The sequence below is a fragment of the Mixophyes fleayi genome, chromosome 9 (assembly GCF_038048845.1).
Source record: "Mixophyes fleayi isolate aMixFle1 chromosome 9, aMixFle1.hap1, whole genome shotgun sequence".
NCBI classification, from domain to species: Eukaryota; Metazoa; Chordata; class Amphibia; order Anura; family Limnodynastidae; genus Mixophyes; species Mixophyes fleayi.
This window is the reverse complement of record NC_134410.1, coordinates 59,687,999-59,701,956: the sequence shown is the minus strand read 5'-3', so window position 1 is coordinate 59,701,956 and position 13,958 is coordinate 59,687,999. Positions and strand designations below refer to the sequence as shown.

The 13,958-nt window shown below is 38.6% G+C and overlaps 1 protein-coding gene across 1 annotated transcript; it reads left to right on the top strand.

Moving 5' to 3' along the window:
• Positions 1-380: 380 nt before the first annotated feature.
• Positions 381-13,278, top strand: C9H8orf48 (chromosome 9 C8orf48 homolog). The gene is made up of 6 exons (XM_075184395.1): positions 381-452; positions 5,005-5,354; positions 6,417-6,494; positions 8,565-8,779; positions 9,757-9,909; positions 10,301-13,278. The coding sequence occupies exons 1-6, from the start codon at positions 430-432 to the stop codon at positions 10,403-10,405; spliced, it is 924 nt and encodes a 307-aa protein (XP_075040496.1). The 5' UTR covers positions 381-429; the 3' UTR covers positions 10,406-13,278.
• Positions 13,279-13,958: the final 680 nt, after the last annotated feature.

Below are 13,958 nucleotides of genomic sequence, written 5' to 3'. Positions count from 1 at the left end.
TATACATTAATTCTTATAGCACTTATTAAATGAGAGCATTTAAAATAAGAGATGACTTCAGCAGGCGTTCCGTTCAGGCTTGAAATGGTACTAAAACGTGACAACTATGTTAGTGCCGTTAGAGAGAGAGATTGTCATTATTATGCTTCAACTTGTATGTACTGTGAAAACATTAAACATTAAATAAACAATTGAAAAATACATGAAGAACATCAAAGATCGAAGTCAATAAGACATCAAGCAATCTTAATTAAAATAGAAGGAGATCATAGGTGCCAATGGACTATAGAAACACTCAACAGCTTTACTTGCTTCTTCTTAGGGCACTTTCACAAGAGGAACTAGAATCACATGTGCCTGTGTACTCCGGACTTGTTTTGTGGTGCACCGTGTAACCAGGGAGACGGTGGCGGTGTTACTGGAGGGCAGATGGTGGTGTACCAGTTAGTGGGGTAAGTATGTACAGTGACCACAGGACCGTTCTCAGGGTATTTATATATTCTGCTTCTTTTGTCCTCCTGCGATGCGCTCTTTTGTATTAGGAAAATTAAGTTATCTGTATAGGCTGCATAAATAGTTTTATTATTTGTAGATATAAGTTGTTTCACGATATTTAATGACTACATGATTAGTTCTGGGGGTGACTAAAAGCAAGATGTGCTTTTCCGTACTGCAAGCAGACAGAAAGGTATATTACACCTCTGTGTAGAGATGGGTGAGGGAAGGGGCAGTGAGGGTGTTTCATGTACCTTACTAGGTTTGCTGAGGATGAAGCAGGCGCTTCTTAGGAGACATATATGCTGCGACTGTTTTCCCTCTGGTAGAAGATCCACGCTGATGTTGATGGATAAATAAAGATATTAGCAAATTCGGGTGATGAAAAGCCCACAGCAATTGCCAGGTACCACTTACCAGTACTGGGCTATGTAGATGCTCTCTAGCAGGGAAACCTGCAGCATGGATAAGGGTAATGAATTCCCTATGGGGATCAGACCCACAAAAAATACGATCTCAACAGGAATAACCAGCCCAGTACTAATACCTATAATTCAGAATTTTGTCTGGGGTGCACTACAGGTCCCAGCATGCCCAATCCACCATTAGGGGGTTGAGCTTGCAAGTACTACAAACACCAGCAAACCCATGGTTTTATGGCACTTGAGGAACGCGGTGGGACCTGTAGTGTGCCAGAGAAATGTAGAAATAAAAACACAACCCTCATCACCTGATCAGAAGGTTGTCCCCGGGACAACCTTCTGAACATCTTCAAACAATCTGGTTTTGGCAAAAGAAATGAAAAAAAATGCTCATAGACACTGTTAGACTATGTATTTGTAACCAGGGATTTTTCCCTGCTCTTAGGTCAGGGCTTCTAGTAACTTAGTAGTTAGTGTTAGAACTTTGTCACATTAAAACTGAGATTATTTAACCGTGGTACACCCCATAAGAACCATTGGAATAGTTCACTGTTTGTTGACAATCGAAATTGCAATTTTATCTTCATTACTTTGCCCAAAGATATAGAGCCTCCTGCATTTGTCTCTTCCCATTTGCTAAGAGATTAAAAATTGGATACCAACATAGATCAGAGTCTCGCCCTTGTTCCATTCATTCATTTTGCCCTAGTGCCAGATTATATCTTTTATTCATTCTTTACATTTTTTATAGGGGGCATTTCACATGTGCTTATTAGATATCACCAAGACAACCATTAGTCATAAAAATATTTTTAGGCTACAACGTTTCATGTGTATTTTTAAATCTATTGTATTTTTCGTTCATTTTCATGGTACAGCATGGGCTATCAGATTGATTGATTAATGTTAATCCCTGATTCTTATGACCTTTGTAAAGCTTATTAGTGAGCACAGTGTGGAGTTATTATTGTGCCAGAACTTGGCTTCATAAGAGCATATCAAACCCCTTCACAACCAGTGCGTTCAGAGCAGTTTGTCACAGGCTTTTCTGAATTTCAAACTGTAGCAATATTCTCAGACCATCTCAAGTGTTGCAGTAAACTGTCTATCTCTTTGAATAAATGATGAAATTAATTTATTTTCATCTAACAGAACATAAAGCATGTATGTAGCACTGCAGGAAAAAGCTGTTTGAACTATGCCGAAGCCGTTCTCACACAGCGTTTAAAATGAGGCACAACCTATTTCTCATACATTATTGGGCAATTATATTTTATTGGAAAAAGCACATGGAAAACACAACAAAAGCCTGTGTTATAGAGTAGCCTTTTAAAAACTAACTCCACCCAAAACTGAATTTTCCAATGCCAAAAAGTTACGAGCATGGGGCTCCGTGTTCAGGCTATCACCAATTCCTCCGAAGGTTTTATGCTTGTGCTGGCTCCTGGCAAGAGTGAGGAGATTGCAGTGGCATCGTTGGACTCTCCTGTCTCTTGCTGACGCATTCTTTTTTAAGACCAGCAACTTCTGGTCTACTGACAACATGCTGATAATGGGAGCCTGCAGGAGCCAGAGAAGCTTTGCTGGACTTTTTGCATAGGTTATAACTGTTTCTAGATAACAAGCAATTCTGCTTGATGATGTAAATGCATAGCTAAAATACCGAAGGAAGCTAGAGAGAAAAAACAATGTATTTGGTAAATATTGCAGGGTATATAAAAGTCAGTACATTAGTCATCTGAAGGTGGATAACCACTGCTTTATGTGCCATACATACATTACAAAAACCTCTCCTCTCTGCTTCCAAAAGTATTGTACACATTTTAATTTCTCATCAGCTAGAATACAGTCAGTATTATCTTGTATTGTTTTTTGGAAACTAGACAGGTACGAGTGAGGACTCCTCTCCATCTCTTATAAACTGTTATTTTCTTGTTCTTGAAACATTAGATTTGCCTCCGTTTCTGTTCTCATAAATGAGAAAAAAGTCAATTAGTAGAATGATTAAATTCCTCTGCTTTGCTGTGTGTCTTCATTGGGTAATTCACAGGATAAATGAAGATCTTGTAAATTATTCTCCGTAGTGCTTTATCTTTTTATGATTGTGCTTGTGCTGTAGTACACACAAGGCAAATAACTGTAGAATATTAGGCAGTGTAAAGTGTTTGATTATGATTTTCTGTCATGTTATGTATGACAGAGCATTTCTTATTATTATTTCTCCCCAAAGCAATGTATAAAGCTTTAGGTAAGTTTAAGTTCTTACCAGCAACAAACTCAAAAACTTTCTCTAGTTTGTTTTAAGACTCTAATGATCATTTAGCAGTATATAAGAACTACTTTGCTGCTGCAGTATCATTGTTTATGATATTTAGGTTATGCATACTTGCCTACTTTCAGTAGGCGACGTCCGGGAGAGGGGCGTGACTAATGGGCGGGAGGGGGCAGGGCGCCTCGAATTGCGTCATTTTGGCCCCTCCTCAACGAGTAAAATGACGTTTTGTCGCGGGGGCGGGGCCAAAATGACGCGATTCTCTGTGAATCGCGTCATTTTAACAAGCTAATTCCGGAATGCGGGAGAAATGCCAGCTCTCGTGGGAGCCCGGGAGACTGACCCGAATTTTGGGAGTCTCCCAGACTTTCCGGGAGAGTTGGCAAGTATGAGGTTATGTTTTGCTAGACCAAGGTACCAAGGTCCCAGCTTCAGGCATAGTGCCCAGGCAATTTATCTGTGTAACACACCTTCTGCACACTCATTCAGCAGGGAAGCGGTGATGATAAATGTGGAACTTTAGGTGTGTGTGGCCCCACTTTATCTCTAGTACATTGTTTCCACCTGAATCTCTGCGGTTGCTTATAGGATGCAGAAAGGATACTCCTGCCAGGGGTCAGCTCTGGAGACCCCTTGTACCTATCACCAAGCCTCACTTATAGAACCACACTCAAAGGCGCTAATATATAATACCCACCGTGGCACATTTATTAAAGGGGAAGCTGGTAATTGATGATAGAAATGCAAGTGGCAAAAGACAGTAGCACTATGCAGATAATTGTAAATAATAATTGAGAATAGGGTGTAAATAATAATTATTAAAGAGATTGCTTAATCAAGCACCTGATGGTACCAATCATTTCTACAGTATATCATTTGTATAAGAATGACACTTCTCGCTCCACCGCTGATGCATGCAAGTCAAAGATTAATGATAAGTGTACATCTCACTAAACAATACAAACACAATTCTAGCTATGCAACAGCGTTCTAACTAACAGTGTGTAACATTATTAATTGTTGGTATTGGTGTTGGTCTTTGCTAGTTGTAACCAGGGTTTCTTGTAGTCTTTGAAAAAGAGCAGTGTAAACCCTTAATATTCTCTGTGGCACTTTAAGCAGTGGATAAAACTTGGAACAGTTTCAGTCTCTGAACAGAAAATATCTGATAGATCTGCTTGTAACTTAAATTTAGTCTCTACGGACAAGGCAGGCTAATGTAGTGCTGAACGTGTTTGTATTGTCATGTGCCAAGCGGGCTGGATTGTGGGTGTATGTCAACTGAGAGTAGCTTATATGCGCCTAGAAGATAGTTCAAGCAATAGAGACAATGACAGCTTTCTTGCTTGTCACTTTGATTGAGGTCCCTCAGGTCGCTGTGTCTGGCAGTTGTCCGTTCCTGTGGCACTGCACCCCAAGTGGCTTTACACTATGACTGCCTATGACACACATGTACCGTAGTTGTTGATAAACGATCAGGCTGCTGGGATTTATAATCTCCCAGATTTCCCTCTCTCACCTTAGCTAATGAGACCAGTGCTTGCTAGACTTGCTGACAGTCTCTCTGTCTTGCTACCACAGCACTGTCTTTATCTGCTACTAAATGGCTTCTCACCCCAACTGTCACCTCGCCTACATTCTCTGCCTCCCCAAAAGCAATCTGGGTCTCTGCCCTGGATCCAACTGAAGGGGCTGCAATTATTTGTAGCTTTATTTAAAATAAATAAATAAACAAAAAACAGTAAATGCAGAGTTTAGCAAGTACTTGTCCTTGAGTTTTTGTGCTATAATAACCCAGCATATATTATTTTGCAGAGCTGTGATGGAGCAGCCCCCCAGCAAGCTAGAGAGCCCAGTTTCTGAGGAACCGCTGGCACAGAGCAGGTCTGCAAGCAGCACATCAAGCTATTCCACCAATTCATTTGAATCCATTACAGATGATGCTAGTGTAAAATATGAAAGGGATTTATTTCAGTCCAGTACACATGAATCTAGCAGGAACTATGGAAGTGATTCATTTGAATCCATTACAGATGAATCTAGCAGGAACTATGAAAGTGATTCATTTGAATCTTTGTCATTCCAACGTGACCTTCATCAGACGTCATTATCAGAGACCGTTAACAGCCTGTCTGAAGCTGTGAAATGTGAGTGGAATGACCCAGGTACTTTGAAGCTTCAACTTCTAAAGGATTCAATATTTTCATTATAGCTTAAACATAGCTAAAACATTAACTTTATACTTCTGCATTGCTGAATACTGAATGTAAGTGGAGGTCAGTCGCCACCAACCACGGAAACCTCTGGCTGCCATTTTAGACAAAACTTCCATAAAGATGTTTTATGGTCCGACAGCTGAAAGAAAAATACTAGTCTGTAAATATAATTTATTTTTACATTAGTGCTACGGTTTATCTGAGAATGGTGATTTTTGAACCATTTACTAGTGAGAGCGAAGACTGCCATCATTCTTGTTCTGGCAAGCTACAACAAAATATAATCCATACACGGCAAAAGAACAATGCTATGAAATAACTACACTGATATAATGAGACAATACTTACCTGGTATTTTCAGAACGAATAGCGTATGCACACAGCAGATCTTTCTTTTGCATTGTGTGGTTTTTCCATAGCAAAAGCAGAATCCAAATGTTAGATACAAGGTCATGATGCCAGGGCCGCTGTCAAATTGGTGTTGGAAGATTTGTGTCAAACCACCTCTACATAAAACAATGTTCATATAATATAACTCTTTTAATTTTTTTTGGTGCAAGTAAAAATCATGCAATGCCTTGCAGAGCTTTCTTATTATTGTTTCCAATAATAGAAAGTGTTGATGCTTAATTAAAAACAATACACACAAATACATTTTAAAACTGCTCTCCCAGATAGACATGGCATTTCTTTTCACCATTTTTAAATGATTCGTGTGATTTCTGCAAGAGGATCAGATCAGGATCAGAAGCGGAAATCTTTGTGATTTCATGACAGCCTGGGTAGTGTGAATTTAAATGTCATTCTTGTTTCATTGTTAGTTTATAACAAGTTGGAGTTATTGACTCCTTGCCAAGTAACCAGGTGAAAATAAATTCACATTTCTAATTTACTGAATAACTTGTACACTTGGAAATTGTCTTCTAGTAAACAGATGAGTCTGTCAGTTAGATATTACAGAATAAGATATGCCCAAATATCCTGCTATATGACTTTGTGTACTCATTGTAGAAAAGGGCTTGCTCGAGAAATGGATAAAGATTCTTGTTGAAGGGAAGACTAATTCATCTAGACGTCTGTTTGAAACCGGTGAGTATAACCGTTATTGTGGATGCCCTGTGGTTACATATGTATGTATGCAGAAAGAAAACACTACAGAGGGAACTCCTGATTAAATTGACCTTTTAGCCAGATGTTTGAAAGGATGTCGTCAAGATACACAAGGACATGGAGCTCACACTCACGCTATGTACTGAGAGATCTGCAGATTTATTACATGCTACAGGCATTTCGTACTAAACAAGGTCACATGTGGGTAGGAGCACATACCTGAATGGGTTGTAAATCTTCAATAATTGCTCAGGTCTTTGTAATATTGGTTTGTTCAAATGGATTCTGATTTTGTCTCATCAATAATATTATATAGGACATTTTATACTACCTACTGCAGATTGAACCAGTTTGGTTTGTCAGAGACTTGCACCATCTGTATTTTTATGTGTAATTGTTTTTTTAATACTAGCAATATATACCAGCTGTCGAAATCAAGGTTGTACATACCAGTTTTCACTATATTTATCTGACAATAAGGTACATTGAAGTCAGCCCCCAATAGCCTATTTAGAGCTTGCCAAATGTGTTTTAACACTGATAGTACAACAAATAATGTAAGAGAATGAACCAGTACACACACATTTACTGACAAGCGCTCACTTTGCTCTGCATTAATTTTCAGTGTTGCTTGCAGTAGTCATGGATGTTGACACTTAGTACACTAAGGGGTATATTTACTAAACTGCGGGTTTGAAAAAGTGGAGATGTTGCCTATAGCAACCAATCATATTCTAGCTGTCATTTTGTAGAATGCACTAAATAAATCACAGCTAGAATCTGGTTGCTATAGGCAACATCTCCACTCTTTTAAACCTGCCGTTTAATAAATTTAGCCCGTACATGCAAAGAGGCTTTAAGAACACCATTTGAATGATCTGTTAAAAGAACGGACAAAATGCAAGACTTTTGTTATTAAGAGGCATTGTGTTTCAGCTCTAATGTGTACAGTGCCCAAGAGTACCTACTGTACAGTCCTTATAAATTTATATTTGGGGTTTAGTAGTCATATTTAATGTGTTTTCAGTAATCCCAATAAAGTACAACATTTCATAACCAAGCTCCCAGTGTCTATATACACACAATGGTATTTCATACAGCCATGGTTGATTGGATGTTACCCAGTACAATCTTTATCTTTGGTATTCGCCATGTAAACAAAAGTACAAATCTATAGCTGTGATCTATATGCTTAAATGTATTCATTCAACACTTGTCATGTATATTCTAATAACGTTTTTTTAATAATTTAAGGAACACATATAGGTCATAGGGCATGGTTGACTTCTCCAACCCTATAGGGATAGATTTTAGCCCTTCACTTAAATGGCTTTGTTTCAGTTTTCTTTTAAAACGCTGAGTTAAATTGAAGCTAAATCAATTACCCGGGTAATCTTCAATTTCCAAGTGCAATAAGCATCTGTTTATTTCAGGCTTTCCTGATACTTTCACCGTCATCCCTTGGGGCTTTGTCTTATTGTTTTATACACTTAGATGCAGCCTTGATTACCTCTTAATTGTTTTTGCATAAAACTGAAGATGATCATGCTTAATACATTCAGCTGCATAATTAAAGCAGCTTTCTAAAAGTAGGATTAAGCTGGGTGCATTAAGGCGTTAATTGTTAATATAATGGAATAACAATTTCTCTTTATCTTTTAAAAGGTTTTAGATATGCAATTATTATTTAAGGACTGCATAGGGGCATTCATTGGCCTCCAAGTGTTTGCAGAAGGTTAAGGCCTTTTTTTATTATTATTTATTTTATTAAATTAAGTCTGTAACAGCTGGTAGTTCATATCACAGCTCACCTTAGCTGCCAGTGGAAACACTTCCTAATGTTTGTATATAAAGTGTATAACATGCTCCCATGTCTCAAGTGCCTCCAGCAACTTGCAGTACCAGTTTGAAACTCAGTGATATTGAACAAATCATGGCCAGGTCCTTGGAATTAAGCTGTCAATCGGTGACTGGTCACCTGTCATCCTTCTGAAGTTGTATGATAGCTTTATCTGCTCCAGATACTGAGACTATTATTTACTATTGCAGTTGCTCATGAAGAGCCTGCAGTGAATAATGCACTGCAGTCTTATTGCTCCATAAAGATACAGCAAATGTGCCAACCAGCAAAAGCACGCAAGCAAGGCAGACGTCATCCAGCAACAAGTCCCAGAGGATCAACGGGCGTACATCCATTGTGTCATGTCCCCCATGAGCTGATGAACAGATTACAACTACAAAATATCAAGGAAACCATGAAGCAGGTACAATAGCATAGACCGCTTTATATATCCTCAGGTTACCAGTTGATAACCTCTTTGTAAGTTGAAGTGTCACTATATAAATATAATGGGGTACATTTTAAAATTGTGCACAGACAAACTCTGCAAAAACAGAGCATCAGAAACTTACTGGACAATAATGTCTCAATTTATTAAGAAAACACACACAAAAAAGTGCACTGGCAGGTTTCATAAATGTTCTCCAAGTTGCACTTTGCTCTTTACCTTTGAAAAGTATCTAACTAGCAATAGCTTTTTTGTTGCAAATGCTACTTAGTTTTAATGAATGCATTTTTTTTGAGCCACACTTCCTTTTCACATGCAGAGGAATTTGACATTTTCTGTGCATGCTGCATTATAGCTATTGTGCCATACTAAACTCTGTTACTGAGAGCAACATAATTGGCAAACTGTTTTCATATATATCCCTGTTGTATATAAAAGGGGTTGTCCACTATAAACATAGCAATATTGCCCCCACCTAATGAAAATAGTTGAGTCACCCCCATGTTACCTGATTTCGAGTGCCAGCTCTTGCCACCAGAGGGCACAGATTGTCCACTGCACTTCAATATAGCTCTATAGAAGCTTGTCCATAAACTGTTGAAGTGCTACAGATAGCTTGCTGTGTGCTCTGATCATGAATAGTAGCAAGCTGGTTCTTTGATTCAGGTAACAGGATGAGATCCTGGGACCAACAAATCCAAGTTATACATAATTATACATATTTAGAGGCACAAGTTTACAGTGCAAATAGTGTGTATTCAGTGTACCATCCATCTGTCCATAAACAGTAATGCAGCTACTTGCCCATTTCTTTCCCTCAAACATGGTACTACAGAATGCTGGAAGAAACATTACCAGTTTTGAGATATCACATATTAACATTATTATTCTTTTCAGGGAGAGGCTTAAAGATGTATTACTTATGATGTAGTCCCTTTAACATTTCTTTCCAGGCGATGCAGATTGAGATGCATGAACCTGCCTCCTGTCCTGACTGCCGCAATAGGCAGGCAGAGCTGGCTCTATACCAATTCGTTAGGATGAGGAAAACTAAACTGGAAACTGATTTGCTGGACAAGAAAATTGAAGAGTACACTTACAGCCAAGTAAAGTTTTATTTGTGTATATATAAAATATTGACACCGCAAATGCAGTGCTTTACCTTGATTGACATTCTTAGTTGTGTAGCTTGACAGCTGGGAGAGTGAGGTCATGGAACGAGCAAGCATAAATCTAATTTACAGAGTAAAACTTATTGAATTATTTTTGTAAGCCATATATTAGTATGTGTGTCAGAGCAGATGATGTTTGAAGGTGAAACCGGTTAGACAGTATATTAAGGAATATCACATTTTGTTTTAAAATAAAACCTTAGTGGAATTATTCTGCTATATATATTGGATTATTGTGGTTTGCATTGTCTATTGCTTTTATTACCATTTGCTTTGTGATTTTATTCTGAGATGTACTAATACTACATTTGCTTTGTCTTTACAGAACCTGGTCACTTGTATTGGAGAAATACACCAATCTCTGCCTAAACCCTCTGATGAGTCCAGTACCATCTGGCAGAGACTATATACCAGTGTAAAGAAGACATAACCAGGATCCCTACTTACTAACGTTCTAAACTTTGGTGAAGAGCATAATTATTTTATTTCTACCACTAGTTTTCTAGGACACTTTATTGATACAATTAGTGACTTCAGCTGTAGAAATATATCGGCAAGCAGTGAGTAACTTGTGAATGATTTTTAGATGTGAACAGAGTTTACATTCAAGCAAAGGCAAAACCAGCCACAACTAGCCCTCCTCTTAATTTTAATGTAAAGTTTAAATTATCACCCTTTGCAAAGAACTGGAATGATCACTTAACCTTAAATCATTTTTGTTTTTATATATGATGCATTATGGAGGTAAAATAGATTGTTCAGGGTTACCCCATAATTCCGTTCTATGTTCTGTTTATTAAGATTGTTCAACCTTTGGGCCCACACACACAAAGATTTGTGGCTAGTTTGGTAAAAGAAAAATAAAAAAGTGTCCACATTTGTTTGTGTACTAAGCTTAAACATTACTAAACAACCATTATATGTTGAAGTGGAACCACATCATTAAGTCACAGTGGAGCTGTTTACTAGAGTGTGCCATCCCAATCAGATATTTGTTTTCACTGTCTAACTTGGACTGGACCACTGATTGGGTACTATAGGTTACACCAAATTTGCTTTTTTTGTTAGCACTCTAGTACATACCCCTGTGGAAACACCCCTCATTAAGATTTTTCCACACCGATAGGCAAAATGGGTAATGTCCTTTTCCCACTTTGTCATAGTCATCTGTATTTCTCGATCCAATTTGGGACCATTGGGCCTAGCTGGAGCAGGACTGAAACAGAGCTTATGGCCTGGCTGATATTTCCGCTCCTGTAGAGTCCTCAGAGTAGCACAAGCAGTAAAGGAGTATAAGGACCGGAGTCTGTGCCTGAGTACTGGACTGGAATCTGGTGTTATACCTGACTGGAACTGTTTGTGGGAACTCAATCCCGACTCCTGTGGCCAGGCACACGAGACTGGAACCCACAAATAAGAACTCAGATAGGAAACACACGGAAATTCAGAACAGAGCAAACTGGAGACAGGGACTAGGAACTCAGAACCGTGACACGGAAATGCGAACTCAGAACTGCGTGGGAGGCGCAGACCTGAAACCCACACACAGATACACGGAACTGGAAATAAGCCCTAGAGACTCAGAACCAGCCATAGCAACAGAACAGGTGATACCGGTAAAGCGACTGGTACTGCAGAATAGATACTGGATGGTGCAAAGCTCTTACTGAGGTGAGCACTCGCTGAATGTATAATATTTCAGGAAGATGAGCAGCTTGAAAGTGCAAAGTACTTGCAGACTGATAAACTCCAGATAATGCAGGATGCTTGGAAGAAGATATGCTCTTTAGAATGTAGGATACTTGCAAAGTGATATATAGTTGGTAAAGCAGGATGTATACTGAAGAGGATCACTTTGTAAGCACAGGGAACAACTGGAACCTGGGGCCAAGAACTATCCTTAGGAGAAAAGTGTGTTGTTCTGGCAATGAATAGATCTCAGCAGCAGGTTTAAATAGGGTGTCCCAAACAACTATTGGCTGCACAGGTCATGTGATCACAGCTGCTGAATCTGGTTGGTCTGGAATGATCACCTAACTGCATCCAAAATGGCCACGTCCATGCAGCAGAACAAACAGTATGTGTTTGTTTACCAACGGAGATGTGATTGACAGGAATGCTGCAGGCAACCAGGAGAGACCCAGGTAGCCGGGATATGACAGCGGCGGATGAGTTAAGTGCGGTTAAGACTCCCATGTGTCACACACTTTAGTGGCTGTTTTGTCATATGCAATATGGTCCGCTGTTGGCATGGCATCAGGTAATGGATTGCAAGGACATAATGAAGTGGGTTGTCCTGAAGAGGGTACCACTTTACTAAACTCAATATATGTTAGATTATTTGTTTTCCTTTTGGTCTCGGTTCCTGAGGATGATTTGTACACTCCTCTGTGCTATAATAGGGAATTCCTTTTTGAAATACAAAAAAAAAATGCCATGGACATTCCACAAAAAAGCAGATGGATAACTCCTATAAAACAATTAATTATTTACTCTTGGTGAGAGGTTCCGTTTAAACTCCAATACACAGGGAATTCACTGCAGATAATATGTAACATTTAGCCCAAACAAATTTTCATGGCTTAAGTCATTGGATGATTCTTTGAGTACCAAAAGCAATACATGCTCATGTTTTCTACTCGCCTTTTTACATATGTGGGAAGCAATCTGTTTCCTAAGCTGCAAATAATTAAATAAGAATTATCGTCTCCTAATGTGAATTCAGGATATTGTTAAACAATGTGTGAAAATCTGGTTTGCATAAGTTAGATGTAAATATGTTAATATCCTAAAATTATCTGTTCTCACAAATAATATTGTACATAGTAACTGCTATATTCATTAGCATTTATTTATACACTTTATGTAAAAAATATTTATATGAAAGAAGTAAATGTATTAATTTGTAGAAAATAATTAAAGGCTAATCTGATTAATTTTACATTACATTTCAAACGCAGACTGGAACTGGAAGTTATTGCATAGAGGGAACATTCATCTATATATATATATTCGCTATAAATGAGTTGAAACCTATCTCTGGCTTATCTTTGCAGCAGCAATCATACATATTCTGTTTAAGCTCCTAATAAATAAAATTTACCAACAGACAATATATTGGCTGTGACCCATGAATAAGTTATTTCTTAGTAAAGAAATACATGTTCCTTGATAGTGTTGCACCCTGGGTAAATGCTGGACCTTTACAGATTCATTGCACCACCTGATTCGTATTATCCTTTTAGATTGTCGCTAAATATATCCTCTGTTGAGATTTTCTATAAATAAATACTATATCCCTCCATTATTTACTTCGAAGCACAGGTTCTCAAATTCAGCACAAACATAGGTCGTCAGTGTTCATCTTTTGGCTAGATGTTCAGGTATGGCCAAAAATTATCAAATTGATTTAGTTTCTCCACCATCACACTCATTAGGCCACACACACTACTACAATTTGCCGATATCACAGTATTAACACAGCATGTGTGGCCAACTTTAGCCACCTGTGTCCACCATTCAGAACCACTATTGTGGATTGCTGCAGTATTTGTTCATTTGCAGAAATACTGGTTTTCCAGCAAAACTAAACTGCTATATCATATTGTAACCCATACTAACCAATTAAATTGAAGTATAATTTAATTTCCTTCATCCAATCTAGGGGACACTGCTACCGTGGGGTTGTAGTTGGGGAGTGTGGAGTAGGCACTTAACTAGTTAATTTGTGGCTGCTGACAGGCTCCCTTCCTCTGCAAACCCCTGTAGCTAGTCATTGTAGTCTAAGTGTCCAAGGAGTTGGGCTTACTTTTGTTTAGCTGGTAGTTTTTTTCTTTTATATTATAGCTATTTTATCGGTGCAGGAGCAGCACACTATTCATTGGCTGCATGTCTCTCTCACCTGCAGGTGTTGTCGGGCAAAGGCCTGCGGTCACATTATTCTGAGGGATGGCGCTGCTCTGTCAGGCATAGAGCGCCGGAAC

Coding starts and splice junctions, on each gene's coding strand:
- C9H8orf48 (XM_075184395.1), top strand. CDS start 430: ATGGTGGTGTACCAGTTAGTGGG. Junction 453..5,004: donor GTGGTGTACCAGTTAGTGGG/GTAAGTATGTAC, acceptor ATTATTTTGCAG/AGCTGTGATGGAGCAGCCCC. Junction 6,495..8,564: donor TAGACGTCTGTTTGAAACCG/GTGAGTATAACC, acceptor TTACTATTGCAG/TTGCTCATGAAGAGCCTGCA.